The sequence below is a fragment of the Nuphar pumila genome, chromosome 14 (genome assembly GCF_984573655.1).
Source record: "Nuphar pumila chromosome 14, dmNupPumi1.hap1.1, whole genome shotgun sequence".
In the NCBI taxonomy this organism is placed as follows: Eukaryota; Viridiplantae; Streptophyta; class Magnoliopsida; order Nymphaeales; family Nymphaeaceae; genus Nuphar; species Nuphar pumila.
Genome location: NC_143262.1, coordinates 54542993 through 54570376, shown reverse-complemented (window position 1 = coordinate 54570376; position 27384 = coordinate 54542993). Strand labels below are relative to the sequence as shown.

Here is a 27384-nt window from a genome sequence, read left to right as displayed (position 1 = left end):
ATATTCTATTTAAAGGAAGAAGTTGCCAGTCAAAAAAGATACTTAACTATCAAGGTGGTCATATTGCTCTTTTGCAAAATTACAACAAGGAGTTACATGACCACCTAAAGTGATAGGAAAAGTGATTTTGTGGTATATATTATTAAACTTTATATATTATAGTACATGCAAAATTTTGCAAGGTACGTGCAAAATTCTCAACAAAAATTCGCAGTCATCCATATTCATAGTAAAAAATCCGCATAGCCATCCACATAAATTTAAAATTTTAGGTAACATTTTTTACGTTCATAGTCAATGCATAATACCCTGTCTACGACATTCATAGTCTAAAATATGCATAGTCATCCACATAAAATTTAGTTAATACATCACATTCATAGTCAATACAAATTTTATAAAATTTATTCATTGTTCATTCTGTCAAAATTACAAAGTTCTTATTATATACACAACCATTAGTAAACAATACCCATGAGTGCCCAGACTTGCAAATAATTTTTTTTTATAATAACAGACTTGCAAATTTTTCATAATTTTGCAATATGTCATGCGATATTCTTTCAGAATTTCATAAATTACGAACTTTCGCAACACTTAAAGGTATTTTTTCAACATGTGCGATACTCGTCGCAAATTTTCAATATTGGACTTTCGTAAATATTTCAGAAATTTGCAATACTTCATGCGAAACTCGTCATGAGTTTCGCAAATTTTTTAAAATTTTACAATTTTTTTGGAATATTACAACCTCCGATGCAATTTTGTTGACGAGTTTTGTGGGTGTATTATTTTAACATCATGATGAGTGAAAATAAAAAATCTGCATTTGCAAAAGGTAAAAGCATCCAGAGAAAATTGAGAACCTGCGGTATTGTTCATTCGATAGATTTGGTAAATTGCAAAGCATTGTTTAAAATGCATTATTTTTTGTCCTACAATACCATCATTTTTCACGTAAACTTTCATCACAGCTGTCAGTTTCCAAATAGATCCTTAATGATCAGTCATGAGAACACACTATTTTGACAATGTTTGTTGTGATACTACTGAACATGTACTAACACGTGGATGCAGACGTTGATACATGAGGCCGTTAATTGAAATTATTTTTAATATTATTTCAATAAAAATATTTTTTTAACATTTAACTATTAAAAAAGTTTTTTATTGATTATATATTAGTGGTTCCATGTCATCACTTAAATTAAAAGTTCAAGCCCACGTCGTTCATCCTCGTGTGGGCTGATCTCTGTGAGAGTTTTGGCACAAAAAATGGGAAGATTCGATTCAGTGCCCGTTTGTTTCACTCTGTGGAAAGGGTAATCAACGGAAACCATAATCATCAACCCCCACCACCTTCCCCCCTTTTACGGAAAATGCTTCCACAGAGGGAGAGGTGTGACACAGGTTTCCATGGAAACACTTTATTTGGGAGGAAAAGATGCGGACTCCACTCGCTTTTTCCCGCTTGGTGTTTGTTTCAAACAGGCGGGAAAGAGCACCACTTTCATGTGAAAGATCCCTTTCACAAGAAAGTGGGGCGTGAAACAAACGGCCGCTCCGCTCAATGTTCTGCCATGGTGGCCATTATCGCTCCCTTCACCCTTTTTATCTTTTTGGTACAGGACAGCCCAACTAGGCGCAACCCCTTCAAAAGACGACTTGGGTCCAAAAACTCAATTGTTTTGAAAATGAGAACATGGGATTAGGCCGGGCAAAGGGCAGCCTGTTGACCGACCTTTTGCATGAGAAAAGGAACAGTTCAGATGGACCGTTTTTGAGCAGCAGGTCTAAGCCACAGCCCCAGTACATGTGTGTGTGTAATGGCAGTCCCCCGGTGTTCTCCATGTGAAAAAGCAAGTCAATGTTTAGCTCCGTTGCAGTTGCATCCAATAGCAATCCTTCACACGGATTACCTCTTATGAAAAATTGGTTTTTAAACGCCTTGAATAAATTTGCACATTGACTAGACCAACGTTGAACGCCATTTGCAAGTTGGTATATTTACAAAGTAACCATCCCGAAGAGCATGATGAGATGATTCAAAAAACAAATCATGAAACAGATACTATTTGAGTTGTTCTTTCCTGAAAAATATATGATGAAAGTGGTAAGCAAGAAGCATCATCTCTCTCTCTCTCTCTCTCTCTCTCTCTCTCTCTCTCTCTCTCTCTCTCTCTCTCTCTCTCTCTCTACATATTGTACATGCCTGAGCGACAAAAAGAATCCGCAGAATCCATCTACAAGTGATAGTAATCGGACCTATCGTCGTTTATTGCAGCACAAGGCCCCACGTCCCTCATTTAGCTTCTGCCATAAACAGAGAATCTCTCTTGGTTCCTGGTAGTGTGCCACAACATAACCATCCGTGCAGCCCGTATTATATACCCTCTCTTCATTCACGTAATGAACATCTAAACCACCCTTCTTCATGTCAGCTATCCACATCCCCATCGCCACGTCCTCCAACTTGAATAGCTGTGATAAAATGTGCAAGGAGTCAGTCTTCATACAAGGAAGCATAATCATGGACGAAAAAGGAACAGCACTATCAATCAGCACGATGATATGCTTTAATAGGCTGCATGCCTGAATTTGGTACAACTCGTGGTCCATAGGCTTGGCCTGCATTGAGGACTCTTGGATCGACTTGATCAAGTCATGAGGCTTTCACAGAGATGGCAAACTTGGGTCAAGTCAACACGACAGCAAAATTCAAGCCAGACCTAACCAACTTACAGACAGCATCAGGATGAGCCCTTGCATGCTGATCACCGAGTAACTGGGATATCTTTCAAGGGAAAGACCAGAATTAATGTCCACACATGGTGATTCAGAGTTGAAGCTTATGGGCCTTAATACAAGTGGGCAACTCAGCCGAGTTATGAAGGAATAGCCAAATCTTCAGGGACTGGCTTTAAGTCCATATGGAACTGCAGAGACTACAACTCGATCCATTTAACTAAGCCCATGCCAAAATCCCGTGTATTGCAAGACATTAAAGCTATGACCTATAAAGTCGGATTCAGACATGGCAAGTACCAAGTGATTAACCATAAGACTAGCATTACGAGAGTCATCAAGTAAGCATTTCATTGGTAAATATCAACATCCACAAATGGTGGATAAAATATTTCTCCACCCTCACATCATTCAACGACAGTAAGGTTAAAAGATGGTCAGCAAACCTTTAATTGTCCTTTTTTGTGATTCTGCACAACCAAATCAGCTATATCATGTGAAATAACGTACCCAGGACCATGAGCCCACGGAGGATAAGTGTCCTTTGGCCATTCCTATATAACCATAATGGAAGCTGTGTCAATGATGCAGTATAGATTCAATGTAGATGTGGAAATATAGAAAGAAAGCATGATAGAACCAGGGGAAAATGGTTAACAAAGTGCTTTACATTAAGAAATTAAGGAAAACAAAAAAAAGTCCATCACAAGCTTTTCAAGCAAAAATTTAGCAGCTTACATCATTAAATGAGATATTTTTGGATCAATTGTGCAAGTGCAATAGCAATTACTTTTCCTAACCACCCAAAATTAAACACAACAATGTTGAAAAATTTCACTGTACTGAGCTTCAACCAGACAGGCTTGGAGGCATGCGTTGAACCTGCTATCTTTCAAGTGATAGTTGCCCCACTTAGGACCAAGTTCTTGCTGCAATGAGTATTAATGCAACTTCGCTCCCTAAAGGTCTGCACTTGGTGAGACTGAGCAACTCGACATGAACCACCTTGAATAGCCTCTTAACTCGACTAGAACTACCGATACCCTAGGCTCTACTAGGCAGACTATTAACTAAGTCAAGGCTAAAGAGAAGGAGAGCGTGAGCTCAAGAGCAAGAGAGAGAGAGAGAGAGAGAGAGAGAGAGTGTAAAACCCCATTTAAAAAAAAAATTTGTTTGGACCCGGGCCGGGTCCGGTCCGGACCCGACCCGGGCCCCCTTTTTTTATTAGGGTTTTAAGTAACCCGAGCTTTCGGGCACCGCAACCCCCCCCCCCCCCCTTTTCTCCCCCTTCGCTTGCGGGCAGATTAGGGAAACCCACCAGGGGTTTCCCCATTCGTTGCCCCCCTGCGCCTTTAAGAGAGACGTTGGAGGGCGAGGGGAGTCACGCCTCCCTCTCGCAGCCCTCGCCCCCCCTCCGCGCCGGTCTCCTCCCTCGCTGCGCACGCCGCCGACGCCGGCCACCGTCTCCCAGGTACGTCGTTCTTTTAATTTCTCCTCCCTCTTCTCTTCCTCACCCCCCCTCTCTGTCACCTCGTCGGGAGGTCGGTAGGCGGCGCACAGCCCTGCCGCGCCCTCCCGCCTCTCTTGTGCCCTTAGGAGGGTCCACAGGGAGCCCTCAAGCCCCTGTCACCTTTCTTCCCCCCCCCCCTTTTTTTCTAGTGGGACTGTCGAAGGGCCGGCAGGGGTCCAGTCACCCCTACGGCACCTTTTTGCCTGTCGTCGTGACTCGGTCTGGCAGGGGCTGAGGCCCCTGCCATTCGTTGACTCTACCAGGCAGGGGCCGAGGCCCTACCACCTCACCGCCATCGGCAGGGGCTGGGCCCCTGCCGTCTCGTGTCTGTCGGCAGGGGCTCAGCCCCTGCCGATTCGATGATTCCAGCAGGGACTCAGCCCCTGCCGATTCGATGATTCCGGCAGGGGCTCAGCCCCTGCCACTTGACGTTGCTGGCAGGGGCTCAACCCCTGTCACTTTTCTATTGCCGGTAGGGGCACAGCCCCTGCCACTTTAACGTTGGCTGGCAGGGGCTCAGCTAGCCCCTGCCACGTAATTGTTGCTGGCAGGGGCTCAGCCCCTGCCACCTAATCGTTTCTGGCAGGGGCCCAGCCCCTGCCACTTGACTGTTGCTGGCAGGGGCTCAACCCCTGCCACTTGATTGTTCTGGCAGAGGCTCAGCCCTGCCACTTTAGCATTTCTGGCAGGGGCTCAGCCCCTGCCACATTTATTTTGCCGGCAGGGGCTCAGCCCCTGCCGCTTCTTTGCGATTGGCAGGGGCTGACCCCCTTGCCGCCTCAATATTTTTCGACAGAGGGCTCAGCCCCTGTCACCTCGCGGGCTGTCTGCAGGCAAGGGCTCGCCCCTTGTCGTTTTTCTGATTTCTGCCAGCAAGGGCACACCCCTGCTGCCTCTCTCTTCTCCTATCGACAGGCTTGTTTTTTTCTATTTCTCCGCATAATAATTAACGTAGCACTGTTGCAGACCTCGCATCGGACCCCCGCTCTGGCTCCGCGGCCCGAGCCTCGTATCATCTACACGCGTAGACGCACGCAGCTGCACGACATCTCGAGGTAGGGGAAAGTCGCACGAAGAGTTTGTATGAACAAAATAAAATAAGACTTCTGAGATAGAATAGTTATTTTACATACCTGCTTATCTTAAGATCTGAAGAAGTATTTGCTGGTCAGAGTTTACTCATTTTGATTCTTTTGAAATTGCATGCTTAATGTAAATTCTTCGGGTAGACTCATTCTAGAAAGAATCAAGTAGTTTAAGTGGCATACCTGTTTACCTGTAGAATTACTTAACTCGTGATTGTCTGTTCGGCATGCTTATTCTTTTGAAACTGTATACTTAAGGTAGACTTTGTGAATAGACTCATTTCTGGAAAGAAAACCACTGCAATTACTATTATAACCAAACCTTAAGGCAGGTTTGGTATAAATTTGACGAGAGGTCATGGAGAACCTTGAATTAGGAAATCAACACTTTATATAGATGAGTTAATGTCGGCCTCCACGGGCCAATTGCTCAAAAGAGCAATACATGTCATTTATGAACCAAAAGAATCATAAAACATTATATGTTGCCCTCTCATCGTAGTCGTACCTTTAGGGAGGTACAATCGTACTTTTGGACAAGTACATCCCATGTGGGTTACGATGGTTGGAGGATGAGGTTGTAGCGACCTCGATGAGTGCAATTAGCACAATGCTGAGGTCACATAAATGGTGACCATTCGCTTTCACAGGCAAGATGCTCGAGTGGGTCTAATGGACCAGAGCATGTAGGATGGGGCGGCGGTTAAGAAACCCCGTCGTACCCATCCGATCTTCACGATTCATCAAGGGAGAGGATGGATGGTACAAAGACTCCGATGGACAGGTTGTTAACAACCACCCCACGGGCAAAAGACTCGGTTTCCCCAGTCATCGGGGTTAGGGGAATTGGGATTACCATAAATTATCCTAGGTGGTAACTCCCAGGCACTTCTGCAGAAGTTGGATGCATCCATGGGCCACGAATGCCTTTGGGGATTTACTCTCTTGGTCTCTGACCGTCCCCTTAGGAGCGGACTCAGTCAGCCATCTGGGTTAATGAAAACATCTGACATAATAAACCCCCGGATCGGTCTCGGCTGTTTCTACGTTTCGCGTCTGTGCGTACCCATAGGCCAGTTAATATCAGAACTTAAAGAATATCTTCGTGAATAGTTGTAGATGACTGAGACTTACACTGCTTCAACTAACAGCTCTTTGCACATATTACATTTGTTAGAATAGACTACAATTGTATTAATTGCTTAAATATCATAATTGCTTATCTCATGAATGTCCTGTTTTATTTTCATTCTACTTATTTGTTCGTGCACCTACTGGTTTGTTATGAAACTGACCCATTTCATGGGCAGGTGAGGAGTAGGACTTCACTGGCGGCCGATGGCGTGGTGCAATATGGATCAAGATTTATCTTCTTTCTGCTGGTGGCTTGGCTCTGAGTCTTTTTGGAGTCTTCTTTAAATTTATTGAACTTTGAAACAAAATACTCATTTTGTAATAAACTGCAAATTTTTAATCTATTGTCTTATTTCTTCAATTCCTTTAAGTTGTTGTACATGTGAATGATGATTTTCAGCTAACGTACCCAGGATTGTTGACTTGTGCTCCTTTCTAAATATCTTCCGCTGTCGTTTTTAAAAGTTAAAACTTTAAATCTTTGAAAGGTTTTTCGAAATCACAAGTCGAAATTTTGGGGCGTTACAACTTGGTATCAGAGCAAATTAGAAAGAGGTGAAATCTTGACTATTGAGCATCCCATGGCGCTGTAAGTAAGTCTTTGATATTTTATAGCATGTTTAGACTAAATTATATTCTTGTTTTATTCGTAGTACCGTTGGATAGATGGATCCGTTTACTGGTTCTAGTGGTAGTCGCGGTAGGGGCACACATAGAGTACGTGGCCGTTCCGTAAGGGAGAGGGGCGGACATGGGATGTTCGGGGCTGGTTACTGGGCTAACCGCCCTCCTCTACCCATTTTTACGGATGAGCAAGGCTTCCCACTACCGATCGCCTACCAGATACCCTTGGCAGCAACGTGGGCTGAGATGCATGCTCGAGAAGGTGGTTTTGCGCCTTCACACGTTCGGGTGCACCATCAGACACCACAGGAGTCATCTGGAGATTTTGTTCCCCCTGAGTTAGCAGAGGAGTGTGGTTTCTGCGGAGAAACAGGGCACACCATGGATGCTTGCCTCCACAAGGCCGAGCATGACGACAAGATCGCAATTTCGACTGCAGGCGAGCAACCGCCACCTCCGGCAGACCCAGTGGCCGGTGTATCACCCACATACACACCTGCGACGGATTCTTCAGATTATAGTCTTGGCTCACCGGAATATACTCCGGCGACGCACCTTTACGGGCAGGAGCCCTCCTACGAGGAGCCACTTCCCTTCACCCCTAAGCGCAGATTCAGGCGCACAGGCAATATAAGAGAATATCTTAGGAAGTACTCTAGCCGTCCCTAAGGGGAGGTAGCATTTACCCAGTTTTGTTGGAGTCTGTGAACTCATTTATAATTACGGAATAGAACTTTTGCTTATATACCAGCACAGCTGGATTCTAAATATTTGACTTTCGTAATAAAGATCTATGTTTTTGCCTTTGCTCCTATACTTATGCCTACTTGTACGTCTTCAGTATTTTTTGACCTTAATCTTGGTTGCTTTTTAAGGATGGCGGGAAACTCAAGCAACAGCATGGCCGATGAGTTGCGTGAGCAGAGGAGATTCATGATGGATACCCTCAACTCCTTAGCTAAGGCGATTCGTAACCAGGGTCGCCCCCATCAGGATCCGGGTTCCCTTGTTGGGAATGCACCAACTGCCACCTATGAAAAATTTCTGAAGCTGGACCCTCCTACCTTCTCTGGCAAGGTTGACCCTGACTTAGCGGAGAGTTGGGTCAAAGAGGTGGAACGGGTGTTCCAAGTGTTGTCCGTCCCTGACGATAAGAAGACGATGTTCGGGTCCTTTCGATTGAAGGACGACGCTCGCGAGTGGTGGGACACTACACGGGACGTACAGTTCCTGGGTGCTGAGGTGATTCCGTGGGAGGCCTTCCAAAGGACTTTTCTCGGAAACTATTTCCCTCCTTATGCGAGGGAAAAGAAGAAGGTGGAATTTCTGGAGCTGTGCCAAGGCAGCTTAAGTTTGAACGAATATATCGCCAAATTTCAACGGTTGGAGCGCTATTGTCCTCACCTATTCGAGGATGATCATGAGCGGGCCGGAAAGTTCATTCGCGGACTGAAGGAAGGACTCAGGCATAGGGTTCTCACCAGCATGCCCACAACTTTTTCTGCGGTGGTAACAGCAGCCACCCTACTGAACGAGGATTGGGAGCGTTCAAAAAGTGTGCAAGCCAAAAAGTCACCCCAGACAGGTGGTGATCAGAAGAAGACCTATCCTGGCGGCCCAGGGCAACGACCACCATTTCCAGTGAAGACTGAGGGAGGGAAGAAGCAGTTCCCTCCGGCGAAGCGCCAACGACAGCAGGGCCATCCACCGCCCAGGCAACCGTCGGGAGATAACTGCCCCAGGTGCAAGAGGCCTCATGTGGGACAATCTTGTCCGCGGGACACTGGCGGATGCCTGTACTGTGGCAAGATGGGTCACTTCATACGCGACTGCCGGAAGAAAGCAGCAGATGACCTCAAGCGAACCGACAACGTATCTCAGCCTCCTCGACCACCTCATCAGCAGCAACAGCTAACACAACCAAGCAGTGGCAGGGAGCCGGGTCGAGTTTATGCAGCCACGGTCGAACAATTGACGAAAGGGGATCTCGTTCAAGGTACCATTCTTGTTGTTGATCAAGCAGCTTTTGCACTCTTTGATTGTGGTGCTACACACTCGTTTGTTTCAGAAAAAATCGTAAAACAATTGCACATAACTGTAAAACCACTGGATAACGCTCTAGACGTGTATAACCCCGTTGGGAAGAACACAGTTTGCACCACTTACATACCTGGATTGGACGTAGTTGTGGCAGAGCGGCACTTGCCTGCTTGTGCTATCTTGCTTGAGATGACAGAATTTGACGTCATCCTAGGCATGAATTGGTTGCACAAATATCATGCCAAGATATTTTGCCGTGATGGCAAGATCATTTTATCACCTCCAGGCTCTTCGAGAGTAGAATTCAGAATTCCCAGACCTGTTCGAGCAAGCCGGATGATCTCGGCGCTTAAGGCACAGAACTTCTTGCGGAAGGGATGCACTGCCTTTTTGGTTAGTGTTATCCAGTCAGATCCAATGCATATTCCCATCGGTGAGCTGGATGTCGTTCGCGATTATCCCGACGCTTTTCCTAAAGAGCTGTCGAGACTTCCACCGCCTCGTGAGGTAGAATTCAATATTGAATTGCTACCAGGTACGACGTCAATCTCCAAAGCACCCTACAGAATGGCGCCAGCTGAGCTTGAGGAGCTGAAGAAGCAGTTGCAGGAGTTGTTAGATCAGGGATTCATTCGCCCCAGCGTTTCTCCTTGGGGAGCTCCTGTGCTCTTCGTAAAGAAGAAGGACGGGACCTTGCGTCTGTGCATCGACTATCGAATGCTCAACCAGGCCACAATAAAAAACTACCCATTGCCGTGTATCGAAGACTTGTTCGATCAGTTGCAGAAGGCCAAGGTTTTCTCGAAAATCGATCTTAGGTCTGGATACCATCAGCTCAGAATTAGGAATGATGATATTCCTAAGACGGCTTTTCGGACGAGATACGGTCATTACGAGTTCACAGTCATGTCGTTCGGACTGACCAATGCCCCTGCAGCTTTTATGGACTTAATGAATAGAGTGTTCAAGCCATTTTTGGACACCTTCGTGATCGTGTTCATCGACGACATCTTGGTGTACTCAGAAAGTCGAGAGCAACATCGAGAGCACCTAACAATTGTGTTGGAGACCTTGCGAAAGGAACGTTTGTATGCCAAGTTCTCTAAATGTGAATTCTGGCTCGAGGAAGTTATGTTTTTGGGACACGTTATTTCTAAGGAAGGAGTGTCCGTGGACCCTGCAAAGGTTGAGGTTGTACTTAGTTGGCAGCAACCAAAGAACGCACGTGATATCAGAAGTTTTCTTGGACTAGCGGGTTACTACAGAAGATTCATTCAGGATTTTTCTAAAATTGTGTTACCCTTGACGAAGTTGCTGAAGAAAGAGGCTAAATTCTTATGGGACGAGAAGTGCGAGGCGAGTTTTCAGTTATTGAAGGAGCGACTTACCAGTGCTCCTATTTTGACCTTACCTTCTGGTAAAGGCGGATTCATGATTTATATTGATGCCTCTGGGTCAGGCCTAGGGGCCGTGCTGATGCAGAATGAGAAAGTGATCGCATACGCCTCTCGACAACTTAAAATTCACGAGAAGAACTACCCAACTCACGATTTAGAATTAGCTGCGGTGGTGTTCGCACTGAAGATATGGCGACATTACTTGTATGGGGAGCAATTTGAAGCATTCACCGATCATAAGAGCCTTAAGTATCTTTTCTCGCAGAAAGAATTGAACATGAGACAACGGCGTTGGCTTGAATTCCTCAAGGATTACGACTTCACCCTGTCCTACCACCCAGGAAAGGCGAACGTCGTGGCTGACGCTCTCAGTCGCAAAGCACCGGAAGTTTCGATTAATGCCTTATTTGCTGGATGGAGGTTGGTCGAAGACCTAGCCTCATGGGAACCTTTCACGATCACTCAATGTTCAATCGGCTTATCTCACCTTGTTGCTCAACCTGAGCTACTAGCGAGGATCATCAATGGGCAGAAAACAGATGCACGCTACGAGAAGTTGAAGGCTCAAGCGATATTGGCAGATACACATTTTCGTCTGAAGGAGAATGGAAGTATATGGTTAAAGGAGCACCTTTGGGTTCCCGACGACCCGATTCTCCGAGATGAAATTCTTGCGGAAGCCCATAAGTCTAGATACACCATTCACCCTGGCGGCACGAAGATGTTCAAGGACCTACAACGCAGTTATTGGTGGAACGGTATGAAGCGAGACGTGGCTGAGTATGTCTCGAAGTGTTTAACGTGTCAGCAAATCAAGATCGAGCACCAGAGACCCGGTGGGGTCATGCAGCAGATAGAGATCCCTCTATGGAAGTGGGAAGATGTTACCATGGACTTCATAGTCGGTCTTCCGAGGACGCGGAGGAAGCATGACGCGATTTGGGTGATCATCGATAGACTCACCAAGTCGGCTCACTTCCTACCTATCCGTCTCAACCAATCGTTGGATAGTCTCGTTGATCTCTATGTTAGAGAGATTGTGAGATTGCACGGTGTTCTAGTCTCGATTATCTCTGATCGTGATCCTAGATTCACTTCAAGGTTTTGGGGACAACTTCAGTTGGCGTTGGGCACAAAGTTAAAGTTCAGCACTGGGTTTCACCCTCAGACTGACGGGCAGTCGGAACGTACGATTCAGACCTTGGAAGACATGCTTCGAGCCTGTATGATGGACTGGAAGGGAGAGTGGGATTCCCACGTCAATTTGGCTGAATTCGCGTATAACAACAGCTATCATGCGAGCATCGGGATGGCCCCATACAAAGCTTTGTATGGGAGACCATGCCGATCACCTGTTTACTGGGACGAGGTTGGCGAACGAAGATTGGAGGCACCTATAGTCTTGCAACACTATACTCAACAAGTGCAGATGATTCGAGAACGACTCTGTACCGCTCAGAGTCGCCAGAAAAGCTATGCAGATAGACGCCGACGAGAGCTTACCTTCGATATTGGCGAAATGGTTTTTGTTAAGGTATCTCCGACAAATGGCGTATTTCGGTTCGGGAAGAAGGGAAAGCTAAGTCCTAGATATGTCGGACCGTTCGAAATCCTGGAGCGGATTGGAGAAGCAGCTTATCGCGTGGCTTTACCTCCGCAGTATGCTCAGATCCATAATGTTTTTCACGTATCCATGTTGAGGAAGTACGTTCACGATCCATCGCACATCATTCATTATGATGATGTGGACATTAGAGGGGACTTGACATTCGAAGAAAGACCAGTGGAGATCGTCGACCGTCGCGACCAAGTGCTAAGATCAAAGACCATTTCCTTTGTAAAGGTTCGGTGGCAACATCATGGAATTGACGAGTGTACTTGGGAACCTGAGAACGATATTAGGGAAAAATATACTGACCTGTATTTTGATTCTTCAAGGTAATAAATATTTCGCGGACGAAATTCTTTTAAGGGGGGTAGGATGTAAACCCCATTTAAAAAAAAAATGTTTGGACCCGGGCCGGGTCGGGTCCAGACCCGACCCGGGCCCCCTTTTTTTTATTAGGGTTTTAGGTAACCCGAGCTTTCGGGCGCCGCAACCCCCCCCCCCTTTTCTCCCCCTTCGCTTGCGGGCAGATTAGGGAAACCCACCAAGGGTTTCCCCATTCGTTGCCCCCCTGCGCCTTTAAGAGAGACGTTGGAGGGCGAGGGGAGTCACGCCTCCCTCTCGCAGCCCTCGCCCCCCCCTCCACGCCGATCTCCTCCCTCGCTGCGCACGCCGCCGACACCGTCCACCGTCTCCCAGGTACGCCGTTCTTCCATTTTCTCCTCCCTCTTCTCTTCCTCACCCCCCCTCTCTGTCACCTCGTCGGCAGGCGGCGCACAGCCCTGCTGCGCCCTCCCGCCTCTCTTGTGCCCTTCGGAGGGTCCACAGGGAGCCCTCAGGCCCCTGTCACCTTTCCCCCCCCCCCCTTTTTTCTAGTGGGACTGTCGAAGGGCCGGCAGGGGTCCAGTCACCCCTGCGGCACCTTTTTGCCTGTCGTCGTTTTGGGGTCGCCGTGACTCGGTCTGGCAGGGGCTGAGGCCCCTGCCATTCGTTGACTCTACCAGGCAGGGGCCGAGGCCCTGCCACCTCACCGCCATCGGCAGGGGCTGGGCCCCTGTCGTCTCGTGTCTGTCGGCAGGGGCTCAGCCCCTGCCGATTCGATGATTCCGGCAGGGGCTCAGCCCCTGCCACTTGACGTTGCTGGCAGGGGCTCAACCCTTGCCACTTTTCTATTGTCGGCAGGGGCTCAGCCCCTGCCACTTTAACGTTGGCTGGTAGGGGCTCAACCCCTGCCAGATTTATATTGACGGCAGGGGCTCAGCCCCTGCCACGTAATTGTTGCTGGCAGGGGCTCAGCCCCTGCCACTTAATCGTTTCCACTTTTATATTGTCGGCAGGGGCTCAACCCCTGCCACTTAATTATTGCTGCCAGGGACTCAACCCCTGCCACTTTGTTGTTGCCGGCAGGGGCTCAGCCCCTGCCACCTAATCGTTTCTGGCAGGGGCCCAGCCCCTGCCACTTGACTGTTGCTGGCAGGGGCTCAGCCCCTGACACTTGATTGTTCTGGCAGAGGCTCATCCCTGCCACTTTAGCATTTCTGGCAGGGGCTCAGCCCCTGCCACATTTATTTTGCCGGCAGGGGCTCAGCCCCTGCCGCTTCTTTGCGATTGGCAGGGGCTGACCACCCTGCCGCCTCGATATTTTTCGACAGAGGGTTCAGCCCCTGTCACCCCGCGGCTGTCTGCAGGCAAGGGCTCGCCCCTTGTCATTTTTCTGATTTCGGCCAGCAAGGGCACACCCCTGATGCCTCTCTCTTCTCCTATCGGTAGGCTTGTTTTTTTCTATTTCTCCGCATAATAATTAACGTAGCACTGTTGCAGACCTCGCATCGGACCCCCGCTCTGGCTCCGCGGCCCGAGCCTCGTATCATCTACACGCGTAGACGCACGCAGCTGCACGACATCCCGAGGTAGGGGAAAGTCGCACGAAGAGTTTGTATGAACAAAATAAAATAAGACTTCTGAGATACAATAGTTATTTTACATACCTGCTTATCTTAAGATCTGAAAAAGTATTGGCTGGTCAGAGTTTACTCATTTTGATTCTTTTGAAATTGCATGCTTAATGTAAATTCTTCGGGTAGACTCATTCTAGAAAGAATCAAGTAGTTTAAGTGGCATACCTGTTTACCTGTAGAATTACTTAACTCGTGATTGTCTGTTCGGCATGCTTATTCTTTTGAAACTGTATACTTAAGGTAGACTTTGTGAATAGACTCATTTCTGGAAAGAAAACCACTGCAATTACTATTATAACCAAACCTTAAGGCAGGTTTGGTATAAATTTGACGAGAGGTCATGGAGAACCTTGAATTAGGAAATCAACACTTTATATAGATGAGTTAATGTCGGCCTCCACGGGCCAATTGCTCAAAAGAGCAATACAAGTCACTTATGAACCAAAAGAATCATAAAACATTATATGTTGCCCTCTCATCGTAGTCGTACCTCTAGGGAGGTACAATCGTACTTTTGGACAAGTACGTCTCATGTGGGTTACGATGGTTGGAGGATGAGGTTGTAGCGACCTCGATGAGTGCAATTAGCACAATGTTGAGGTCACATAAATGGTGACCATTCGCCTTCACAGGCAAGATGCTCGAGTGGGTCTAATGGACCAGAGCATGTAGGATGGGGCGGCGGTTAAGAAACCCCGTCGTACCCATTCTATCTTCATGGTTCATCAAGGGAGAGGATGAATGGTACAAAGACTCCGATGGACAGGTTGTTAACAACCACCCCACAGGCAAAAGACTTGGTTTCCCCAGTCATCGGAGTTAGGGGAATTGGGATTACCATAAATTATCCTAGGTGGTAACTCTCAGGCACTTCTGCAGAAGTTGGATGCATCCATGGGCCACGAATGCCTTTGGGGATTTACTCTCTTGGTCTCTGACCGTCCCCTTAGGAGCGGACTCAGTCAGCCATCCGAGTTAATGAAAACACCTGACATAATAAACCCCAGTATCGGTCTCGGCTGTTTCTACGTTTCGCGTCTGTGCGTACTCACAGGCCAGTTAATATCAGAACTTAAAGAATATCTTCATGAATAGTTGTAGATGACTGAGACTTACACTGCTTCAACTAACAGCTCTTTGCACATATTACATTTGTTAGAATAGACTACAATTGTATTAATTGCTTAAATATCATAATTGCTTATCTCATGAATGTCCTGTTTTATTTTCATTCTACTTATTTGTTCGTGCACCTACTGGTTTGTTATGAAACTGACCCATTTCATGGGCAGGTGAGGAGTAGGACTTCACTGGCGGCCGATGGCGTGGTGCAATATGGATCAAGATTTATCTTCTTTCTGCTGGCGGCTTGGCTCTGAGTCTTTTTGGAGTCTTCTTTAAATTTATTGAACTTTGGAACAAAATACTCATTTTGTAATAAACTGCAAATTTTTAATCTATTGTCTTATTTCTTCAATTCCTTTAAGTTGTTGTACATGTGAATGATGATTTTCAGCTAACGTACCCAGGATTGTTGACTTGTGTTCCTTTCTAAATATCTTCCGCTGTCGTTTTTAAAAGTTAAAACTTTAAATCTTTGAAAGGTTTTTCGATAAGGTTTTCGAAATCACAAGTCGAAATTTTGGGGCGTTACAGAGAGAGAGAGAGAGGGGCCCCAACCCAATAACTGACAATAAAAAGCCTGGGCTGGCAAAACAGCTAGCCATAAAGGCCCAAACAACTAGGAGAATGGAGGTTATGAATTGGGCTAAGTTCAAGGATCAAAAGGGTAGCCAAATAGATAGAAAAGATCCTACTGCGGTCAAAATAGTCTAAAAATAGAGTCGCGGTCAACAGTCAATGGGAAGGAGCGCATTATAGAATGTTTGACCATAAATATGCCATGCAAAAAGACATTGAAGAAGTTCAGATGAAGGTCAAAGGGCTCCAACAGTTTACGTTGATTGGGTCTTAATCTAAAAAGAGTCGATCAAAACTCATACATGAGGTCAGTCTTAGTCTCGGAGATAATAACGTCCGAAGCACCAAAAAGATTGGTCAAAATCGAAGAATTACTATAACCAAATCAAATCAAACTGAACTGAGCCGAGTCAAGATGGGTCAGACCGAATCGAACTGAAGCCTAAACTCAATGCCAAATCCAAAGTCCAAGGTCTAAGGTACAAAGTCCAAAGTTTAACTGACATGCCCCCCAGTGGGCTTGGTCCATAAAAACAACTCTAACCTTTATAAATCCATGTGATGGTCCTTCTTATCTTCAATGTAAGATTAAACTTTTTGAAAGAAGTGAAATTCCCACCAAAAAGCTAACTTAAGTAAATGTAGGGTATTTGGTAGGCAAAGCTTAGGTTCTAACCTCATAATTTTGAGACAAAACCCTTACAAACAATATACCATGATAATGCAATTTCAACACATGCTCCACATCAATGTTTTTTATTTTTAAGATCTACTTCTTAGTATGCTACAGAATCAGGACCATTAGTTTGGACCATTCTCTTATAAGACTCTCCTAACCTCGAAACATTTGATCTAAAGAAAGATGTGTTCCATGAGCACTATATGGCATGCTATAGTAGAGGACATTGTTGCACATGGTAACATGCTTAAAATATTTCCAATTATTGATAGCACATAATTACCTCATCAAATAAAATACAAAATCAAAATGGAACAGGTAGAGATCAACTGATGGTAGTAACAAAGCATAAATATTCATCTTAACGATCCAACATAGAAACCAGAAGCTGTTGAAATGGATACCTCTGGACTGATGTACCATTTGCTTTCTGGATTTCGGTGAGGTTCAGAGTCAAAGTTGATAAGGCCATATAATAGACCTTGAGTGATGTTTGTCCGATTTAAAGAAGCAAGAATCTCATCCATACGAACAAATGCATCATCGTCGGTTTTCATGACGTACTTGGCGTTGACAATCTTTGTCTGAAAAGGTTAACAATGGAGAAACCAGCATGAGTTTGTACACATTGGGATACTCAATACATACGACCTGCATGAATTTGTGTATCAGCAGAAAGAGAAATCTGCCTGCATGTTAAAAGTCAAAACAAAAGCCCAAACTAACCCCATAGATGCATATGCCTATAGATTTCAAAGCAATGAGACTGTAGTAGTCAACAAATGGCATCAATTGTGTATCTCCATAAGTGTGTGCTTCGTTCCAAAGTTCTTCATTGACCATCTTGTTCTTGTGCTGCAAGGGAGATATTTTCAAAATGAGCGAGCGAGAGAGAGAGAGAGAGAGAGAGAGAGAGAGAGAGAGAGAGAGAGTACACTTACCAGACCAACAAAAAAACGGACAGCAACCCTACCATTCCGCACACTATCATATTGCATCCAAGTCCTCCGAACTGCCATCCTACGTTTGAAATTGTTTGCAGTAGAAAAAATTCCAATAAAAAGATCCACCTGCTTCTTTAATGGCAGCGGGATGGCCTTTAATGTATCTAAATCCACAGCGTGGTCCACATCTTCTGATGATGGTAACCCAGTTGCCAACACAGAAAGCAATTTCAGATCTCCAGAAATTCTTACATCATTGACCAACCATGGCTCCAGACTCTGAAATTCAATCCCGCATATAAATATGTAAAGCATTGTACTAGAAGCCTGCTTTTGAAAATAAAAAACAGTGACATTTTCCCATTTCAGCGCCATAATACTTACATCACGATACGCAAAGGATGTTATGTGTTTTCCATCAACTGTCATCTGAATCCCTTCCAATCCCACTCGAAGTGTAGCGACAGATGGATACCCTTGTGTGAAAGGAAAGTATTGCCTCGGATTATCATCATTCTGTGATTCTGGTGACCTTTTCGAACTGTTAGAAAATTTACTTATTGCAAGCTTTCTTTTGTTTTCCTTACCCACCATATGATTGCACTGTTCCAACTCGTCCACTACATTTGCAAGGAAAGAGGCAATCAGATAAGAGCTCATATGAATATAGGCTAGTGAAATCTAACCGGAAACTCCATCATGCAAGGCATCACTCCAGACATACAAGAATCCAATAATGTCAGACTCCAAACAAAGGAAACTTGCAAGAGATGGCCAAAACTAAAAGCGCCCAATATTTTCCCTTTTTTGTATACATTGCAGAGCTCCTCAACATACTCCATGGTAACAGTATCTAAATTCAAACCCCAATAGTCAACTAAGCATGTGAAGTATCACTTGAACAAGCAACAGCACATTCACAATAGAAACTCCCAGCACAACAAATTGAAGTCAAAACTGGAAACAAGTTTTCCAATTTTTCTTTTCTTCTCTTTTTATACAGAGAAAGTACTTTTGTGTTCACCATGATTACTAACATAAGCGAAAATGTACCCAAACAATTACCATTGTTCATTGCATTCAGAGAGAATGAAAATCCTATCAGAGTAGAACATTGTAATTTACTTTTTCCCCCAGGGTTGGAATGCAATACTTTAACCATCTACAACTTTTACAATGACTCACCAAACAGATTCAGGATAGATACTAACATTCTTGAACCAACTAACATGAACTAAAGCAAGCAATTTAAGGGCAATTTCAAATGAAGAAAAATGGGTAATTTAAGTGATTGTCTAGCTTGACCCACTGCATTGCGTGATCTATCTTTTGGAAGTTGAACCCTTTGTTGCTTGACACGACATCTCAAAATGAATAATAAAATCCTTTTCTCCAAAGCTGATTTCATTCCTTCACCATTCCTCTTCTTCAACCAACTACTCTATCTATTAGATAGAGATAAGATGAAGACTAAGTTGAGCAAAGATAAATGAACACCACCATCCCATCTCCTCATAGCAAGAGTTACAGGAAACCCTCTCTTGAGGTAATTCATGAGTGTTGGACACTTCAAATGAGATGGAGAGAGCATTTATCACTACCTTGCTGTGGATACAGATGAATCTCAATAGGCAGACCTTAGCAGTCTGACCAATAACTGCTTCACTTAAGTATCCACAACTTTTTCCCATAGACATGCTATTCCAGACTCACAAGAATGTTTTATTTCTACTATTTGATTTGGACTATTAGTAGTCTTGCTCCTAATCAATAGGATAGGGGATTTCAGCAGGATGATATAAACAGGGAATACTAGCAGAGAGAATATGATGACAAGATCGTGAAATCGAGGCAAAACCATGAACTAGTACAGTTGATTACATTTGTTCAATAGACTTGCATGTAGCAAGGTAACAAAAGAATTGTGTAAGAAATTGTCTCTATCTGCAAACGACCCTTCTATGGGGGATGTAATAAATTACCTTCGTGAGCAGGTAAAGGATAAATACAGGACATGAAGAATATGAACTTTTAACTTGAGTCTAGAATCAAATGGCCAAAAGAAGGAGATCTAAGCATGACAAACCCTTTCAGTAAAAGTGTAAGAAAGTGGACTAAAAGACAGGAGACTCAATCAGTTAGATCAATGTTAGACAAAGAGAGAGACAGAACAAGACATGGATTGGTATGGTAGTATTCTTCTGAAACTAGGAAACAAGGAAACAACTGCACATATGTTTGTGCATGTGACCAAAATTCACAATAAAGCATGCCTACAATCTTACTTTTGAAAAACAACTCTAAGAACTTATAAAATATTGAATTATACAACTTAACTTTTACTCACTAAGGTGGGTTTTACAAGGCCAGGTCAGTTTGACTAATAGAGGTTAGAGCAAGGCTAGTATGAAAGCCATCCTAAAAAGGGCAGATTTCCTTGGATACAGCATCAACTATGTTCGACAAAGTTGGATCTAATCCATTGTGAGCCACAAGCTATGGCTATGTCTAACAATAGCAAGTTATGTAACACGGACTCTTCTAACAGGGCACCGCACCCGCGTTGCACCCAGGCGGGTGCAACACTTGGACACAACTTCCTTTGTGTTAGGTGAAGTCAACCACACTGAGGTCCATTTTTATCCAAAAGTAGATTCAGTTAACCTTAGTCAAGTCCATTTTTATCTACATTACATATATAAATACATAAATGCACACAAATACACTAAGTGTTAAAACTGTTAAAAATTATATATATATATCCTCCCTGCACCCCCGCACCCAAGTTTTTTTAAAGTGCCACATCGCCGCATCCGCATCCGCACCCGCACCTATGTGACATAGATAGCAAGCATAGGCCATAAGAAACAACAATTACCAAGACTTTGACATGTAGATGGCAAGAAGTTAATGTTAAATTATGTAATCAAATAATGTAATCCAATATATATTTTATATATATAAGGTAATACATATACATATATTATATATATGTATCTACCGATTATATATATATATATATATAATATATTAGCCGTAAGGGTATTTCAGTCTTTTTCTCTTTTTACGCATATTCATATTCTTGAATATGTTTGTATTTTGTATTTTTTATTTCTCTTCTTTTATCCTTTTTTAAAATATGTACTGTGTACCTTGGGGGGGCCACATATAGTCGTTGGGCCCCTCCAACGGTCACATTTGTGACCGTTGGAGGGGCTCCAACGACTACATGTGTAGCCCCTCCAAGGCCCACTAGGAGCTCTATAAATTGGCCCCTCTCCTTTGTATTTTTCCATGGCTTTGGGTCAAAGCCCAAGTATTCAATAAAGATTATATTTTTGCATTTTGTGAGATTGATTGATTTGTGCTTGTGTGCACAAGTGTTCTTAGTATTCTTATTGTGCATGTGTGCACTTGTCGTTTATCAAGAATATTGGTCTTGATTATAGTATCTTATTGAAGATACTTTTACAGTTAAAGGGTGGGCTTAGGATCAAAGGAGATATAGGTCCATGCCTCTGGTATCTGAACATAGCATGGCCTTTTAAACAGCTTCAGTACATGATTCTTTAGAAACATATGCATAATCACACAATTTTATCCCAGTGATCATGTTCTCAGTCGCAGCAAGGCTACCCCATAGCTTGCATGGAAAAAGTTAGGAAGGCAAATGACATTTATTGTTCAGATGAAACTCAAAGATTGGATTGTCCTCTAATTATTATGAGAAATAAGGAGGAATTCAGTTTTCTTTTTCTCAAAAAAACATTAGTTAAGAGATATGGCCTATTTCATATAATTGAATTGATATTGGCTTACAACTATCTACCTGTCACTGCCTAGGAGAAGCTTTCATTCTGAATTGACAGTAATTGCAAGCACATGAAGATTATTGCCAGCTACAACTTATGAACACAATGAAACAAAAACAAAGCTGAAACCAGCAATTTAATTGTGCAGACATTCATACATACAATTAAGAGTAAACTGTCAAAAAATTTCTATACTGAAAATGACAAATGAAATAGAAACCCATTAAAGTTTCAGATTGAAATAAGTACTCTCTGCAGATTACAGCAAATAACATTAGCCATAAAAGAAGAAAAATAATTTTCACAATGGGTAACAGCCACTCATAATAGAAAATTCAGATGTTCAAACGTTTCATATCCACAGTGTGTAAATGAACAATAGAGACACTTGTTGCAAGAAACATGCTTACTTGACCTTAAAATCACAAATTACTTTATATAGATAGGGCCATGTGAATAGGTAGCTTCCATATAATTTAACCCCCACAACCTAGAACTCATAAACCATAACAAATTTCTATAAGATTCTTCCAACAAGGAATAATAGGAAAATAAATGCAATAACTTGCAAAAAAGCAGAAACAATACCAGTAACATTCTTACATCCACCACAACCCTCACAACACACCCAGAGACATAATGCTGCTAAATCTGCTGAAAGAACTCATATTTGGATACAACTGTTGCAATTCGTTTGATTGAAGAAACATCACACAGCATAAGTTTTGCAGCAAACAAATTTCACACAGAAATCCAGTAAATCAAATAAGACAAAATATAACAGACATCGATACCATGGTGAAAGCGGGTATGCATGTTAAAGCAGAATGATGACCAAATATCATATTAGAAGATTTGTAGTATACTTTAAGTTCATCAAATACATTCAGTTTCTAGGTACAGTCAAAGGCCTTCCTACGCTATCTTGACAAAGAATCTTTCATCAACTACCTCAAATAGTAGAGTCCCCTAATGTTGGAAACGGAGAATCATACAAGTACCTTTCCCAGTGTTGCCAGATGGAGAAGGACAGCGCTCCTCTATACCCCAGTCATTTGCTACAGTCCATGTATTTTGGACAATCACAGGATCCTCTGTGATTTTGTCACCATGAAGTCGGACATTATAGTGTAAAATGATAGGAGGATCTGGTTCCCCAGGGAGTAAAGTTCCTCTCAAGTCTATCTGAAAGTTGCTAAGAAGCCCAGTTGGTGTACCAATAACAGTAACAGAAGAACCTTGAATCAGGCCACAAGGAATCCACAGCTTAAACCCAGAATCACCAAGTTCTGTGCCGTTCATCTTACTAAGAGAATATGGGCATTGTTTATCCTTTGCCTTTCGGCCAATACTTCCATTTCCAGCACCAAACTGCCTTTCCTCTTCAACTGAAGCCATAAGGGTTTCCCATGCAACTTTTGCTTCTTTAATAGCATCAACAGCATGAGGTAAGACCCCAGCATGAGCGATCAAATGCTTCAGGTATTTCCATGTTTGTAAAGACCTTTTCTCCTCCACTGAGAGATTTCTCTGAATGAATAGACTAGAAACTAGATTATCATAGGACACAACTTTGGATGAGCCTTCGGGATTTTGAACAGTAGGTGCAGGCACAACATCAAGATGCTTCAAGTGAAGTTGATCTGTCGTAACATTTGTGAAGAATCCAAAAAAATACTGCGAACCAATTGCACTTGCCATCATATTATATCTCATAACAAGCAACATAAGTACAAACACAATTAGAATATAGAAAGACCACTTCCTCTTTTTTCCAGAAAACCAGCAAATCAAAGAATGAACCTTTTTATTCAAACAAGAGAAGTTCATCAGCACCTTGGAAGCAAACATATTTATGAAAATGAAATACTTCTTAAGGTTTCAGTGTCCAGAACTTTATATGAATACGTGCAAGAAACCTTCTAGTCTAGAGGCTACAAGCTAGAATCAAAATCAATTCTGTGCTACAACTGTGCACAGCAATCAACTTCAGAGTGCCAGAAATATGGGAAGAATCATGACTCATGTCCCCAGCTCCCCATGTCATGCCTTTCAGGGAAAAAAGCTGACCAACATAAGAAGAAAATAGTATTCAGTAAGCATCCACATGCTGGTCCAAGGAGCTAATCTCCAATGCAATCTGCAGTATGACACCTTTGCACTGATGACCACCGCAATTATAGAAGGATGGCAATATGTGGTAAGAAATACACTGCAAATTTCATTTTGAATTCTTCATGGTCTGGAAAGTCATTCCTTCAGTCCTGTGACATGAAAGCATGGCGAATGCATGAGAAATTCTGCAGCTCACTTTCCATTGCATGCAAGCTAATGAACTCCGAAGTGAAAGGTTTATGATTCAAGACCTCACTACAGTAAGCAAGCTATTCAAACTTTTGAACCGCACAAAAATGCACATGTCGATCATAGCCTGATTAGAAATAGATGATAAGATATGTGAACTACTTTCAAGCGTAAGATACTGGAATCCCTACAAGATTCTCAAAAGCATCACAAAAAACCAAAGGTTCAAAAGCCAACAAGATGTAGTAAGTGACCAAGAAGCTTGACAGGAGTAATCAGTAGAAAGGAGAATGCAAGTGCACGGAAAGCGCACAGGTATAAAGTCGCAACCCCTCCCCTCACATCGTCATCTCTTTGCTGATTTCTTCACTTATTTATGGTGCACCAAAAGAACAAAAGGGGAGCAAGTTCATGTAATACCGTTTGGCTTTTAATATGAAATATTTTGCACTGCGTTGATAAAGATGCCAAATTAACAAAATGAAACAAATAACAGAGTTCATTCGTCTTATTTAATCATTTTTTTCATCAAATGACAAATGACAACCTAACAAATAAATTCTAACTGGTGATGACTTCAATTATGAAATTCAAACGAAAACAAATGAAAATGAATCACCTCCTATATTTGGAACAGCACACGGGGAAAACACAATGAATTAATGACACTAATGCACCAATCAATTAATTGAAATTCTTATCAAGAGCATGAGAAAATCCTTTGAAAATCCACTTATAAACAAAAGGGAACCAAGAGCATGGATTCTGCAATATGTACACACCTGAAATTCCTAAAACGCTCTCCTCCCCTACCATGGTAGGTGAAAGATGATGGGATTGTTCGGGTTCGATGTCGCTCAGCAGCACTGGATGAAAGCCAGTGCAGATTTTGAGGAATCTGGCACAAGTGAAGCCACTTGAGAGAGATCTTGAAGATAAATCTCTTGTTCTGAACAGAGCGACATCAACAAAACAACGGTACGCCCTAAAGCGAAATATTTCAAGAAGAAATTTTCACAATGCAACCGCAATAAGAGCGCTTCTGCCGACCTAAACCCTATCAGGCGTCTCTTTCTAGAACTGAACCAGGAAAGAACCCAAAAAAGTCGAAGATTTGGGAAGAAAAAGAGCTTTCCTACCGTTCTCTTTGTTATCACTTCAAACCTTCGAATCTCTGGTCTTCTTCTTCTTCTCCTTTGTATCTTTTTTCTCAAACTCGAAGCCTTGAAATCTATGGATTCTTGTTTCACCTAGATTCCGGATGTTTTCTCACTTCAAACATCCAAATCTCCGCGATTATTCTTCCTGTGGATTTCTTCCACACTTCAAGACTTCAAATCTCCACAATTCTACTTCAAACATTCAAATCTCCGGGATTCTTCCTACAGGAAAACTTCTCGCACTAAGCCTACAATCTTGGCGGATTTTTCCTCGCAGCAAGCTCTCAAATCTATGCGGTCCTCCGCCCACAGGATTACTTCTTACGTCAAGACCTTCAAATCTCTTCTATAACTGTTCCCGCCGGAATTTTTCTCGCCACAGACCTTCAACCCCTGCTATTCTTTTTCCTATCAGAATTTTTCCCACTTGAGGCCTTGCTCAAATCTGTTGCTATCCTTCTTCCTGACGGATTTCTTCTCACTTGCAGCTTTCAAAACTTGTAGCATTCCTCTTCATACTGGAAATTTTCTCTCTGCAGGCCTTCAACCACGGCTGTTCTTCTTCCTAATGGAATTTTCCCAACTTGAAGCCTTAAGATCTCGGCTATTCTCCACCCCCCCCCCCCACACACACACACACCGGCAACTTTTCTCGCATGAAAACCTTCAAATCTCCTCAGTAGTAGTGCTTTTCACCTCAAAATCTCTCAAGAGAAGTCCAGAAGAAGGCCGGAGGGAAAAAAAATAGACAGAAAAAAAAGAAAAAGGAAGAAGATATACCGAAAATGCTGACGGAATCAAAAAAAGAAAAAGGCCTACCCGAAGAAAATCGAGAGCTCGAAAAAGGAGAAAACGAAAACGTCGAATCTTCGAGGAAAAATATATATACTTGAGAGAGAGATGAGATCAGTAAACTTCACTGTTTTTACCGTTTTACAGCGAAAGGCTCCTTTTAAGCATCGACGTTCGGGGAAGAAAGAAATCTGAAAAAAAAAATCGTCCGAAAATTCAGAGGAGAGGAGATTCGTTTATTTTCTACATTGCTTAAAAAGAGTGTAAGGTAGGACAGAAGCTTTCGATATCTCCCCTCCTTTGACGGGAAGAGAAAATTGTGTGCCGACGAAGAAATGCAGAGAGAGAGAGAGAGACTTCGGTGCCCGTGTCCTATCCGAGCGGTTAGACTGTGAAGTCAACGACGCCCACAGAACAAGAGAGAGAGAGAGAGAGAGAGAGAAAGAGAGTAGAATTTTTAATTCACAGGTGATAGGGAAAAAGAAAAGCTAAGAATTCATTGAAAAATCAAGCCCAAATGCGGAGGCCCCAAGTTGGTGGAAAACATCGGAGATGTTTGAAAATAAAGCCGGGGCTTTCGAAACGAGCGGCCAAGCTTGTAAATTTGTCCGTCATCTACTTTAAGCTTGTTTCTCAAACACATTCAATGACTACGGGATTATTTTTAGATTTTCCGGATGGTGACCGTCCTCATGTTCCCGTACACTGAGGACACAACGGAAAGGAATTCCTGGCGGAGGAAGTGACGCAAATACCCTTGTGATTTGTGTACCTGACGCCCTTAGACGCGGTGGAGTCGGTGACCTGGTGGACCCTTCGTCTCTCCTAGTCAAACGAGGGGGAGAGTCTATCCAGAACGGATACGATCGCATTGGGATCCAGGCATCTAATAAGAGTGTATTTTGCTTGGACCCATACGTGAACTGGGAGAAACCCCCTCACTATTTACCATATTCAAACCTGATTGTCTTCCTACCACTACTGGATTGGATTTGGATTCGTATTCAGCTATAATACATCAAATCTAGTAGTAGATCAAGATTCTTATTCGGATTCCTTGCTTAAATTTCAGAGTTGGTTTTGGATAAAATGTGTTTCCGATAAGTATCCGATCCTTTTGCATCATTACAAGAGAACCGAAACTGAAACGGAACCAATTGGCTTAGCGACGAAAAATACAGTTGAGACTTGGCATCAGGAAAAGAGGAACTGGACCACGCACGCAGTGGAAACCAAACGCGTTTGTGTGTTGACAAATGGGGCGCCTCTTGAGCCAACGAGGCCCACCGTTAAAGACTTGCGAACGCAGCAGCAAACGTGGACCTATCTTTTGCTTTCTTAAGTCTGGTGGACCAGAGTACCCTTTCCCGTAGACGCAAAAATGGAAAAAACAGATAAGTTCATTTTGAAAATGAGCTTTTTGTTCATCCAAACATCGTTGCCGTCCGTTTTGAGTTTCAGATGGTACCACGTAGCACATACCTTCATTTGTTAGAATGAAAAAAAAATAATAATAATAAACATGTACGGATCTCACCCAAGGTGCATGCCTTTGGGGTCCGTCTCTCATCTAATTCTCTCTCTTGGCTTTTTCTTTCTCGACCAGCATCAGAGATCTCTTTCAGTTTCTTCTTCCCCCAACGAGCAGCAAATCAAAAGGGGTTTCCTATTTTGGGGATCAATCATGGTGTTCCAATCGTTGGGCAAACCTCTCTCTCCTATTGATTTCTCCCTTTAGATCTAGAAACCATACATGTTTTTGTTGTCATCAAGAAGAGGGAGTAATATTGTCCAAAGACCTTGTTCCAAATTCATTTTCAATTTATAGCAAGGGATTTGGGTAGATCCAAGCATTACTATAGAGCTAAATATTGAAAGCCTGAATCCAAGCTT

General features: G+C 43.3%; 1 protein-coding gene across 2 annotated transcripts; it reads right to left on the bottom strand.

The window, feature by feature from the left end:
- Positions 1–2044: 2044 nt before the first annotated feature.
- LOC149816841 (beta-1,3-galactosyltransferase GALT1-like) lies at positions 2045–25848 on the bottom strand. 2 transcript variants are annotated; one of them, XM_089987170.1, is made up of 8 exons: positions 24322–25848; positions 22237–23499; positions 17808–18043; positions 17421–17702; positions 17206–17334; positions 16884–17063; positions 3192–3299; positions 2045–2481 (listed from the first exon to the last, which is right to left on the bottom strand). In XM_089987170.1, exons 2-8 carry the CDS (start codon positions 23084–23086, stop codon positions 2266–2268), a joined length of 2001 nt encoding a protein of 666 aa, XP_089843296.1. In that variant the 5' UTR covers positions 23087–23499; positions 24322–25848; the 3' UTR covers positions 2045–2265. The 2 variants fall into 2 exon arrangements, with proteins under 2 accessions (XP_089843296.1, XP_089843297.1); XM_089987171.1 differs by lacking the exon at positions 24322–25848 and having other exon boundaries at positions 22237–23300; positions 23390–23420.
- Between the last annotated feature and the right edge of the window lie 1536 nt (positions 25849–27384).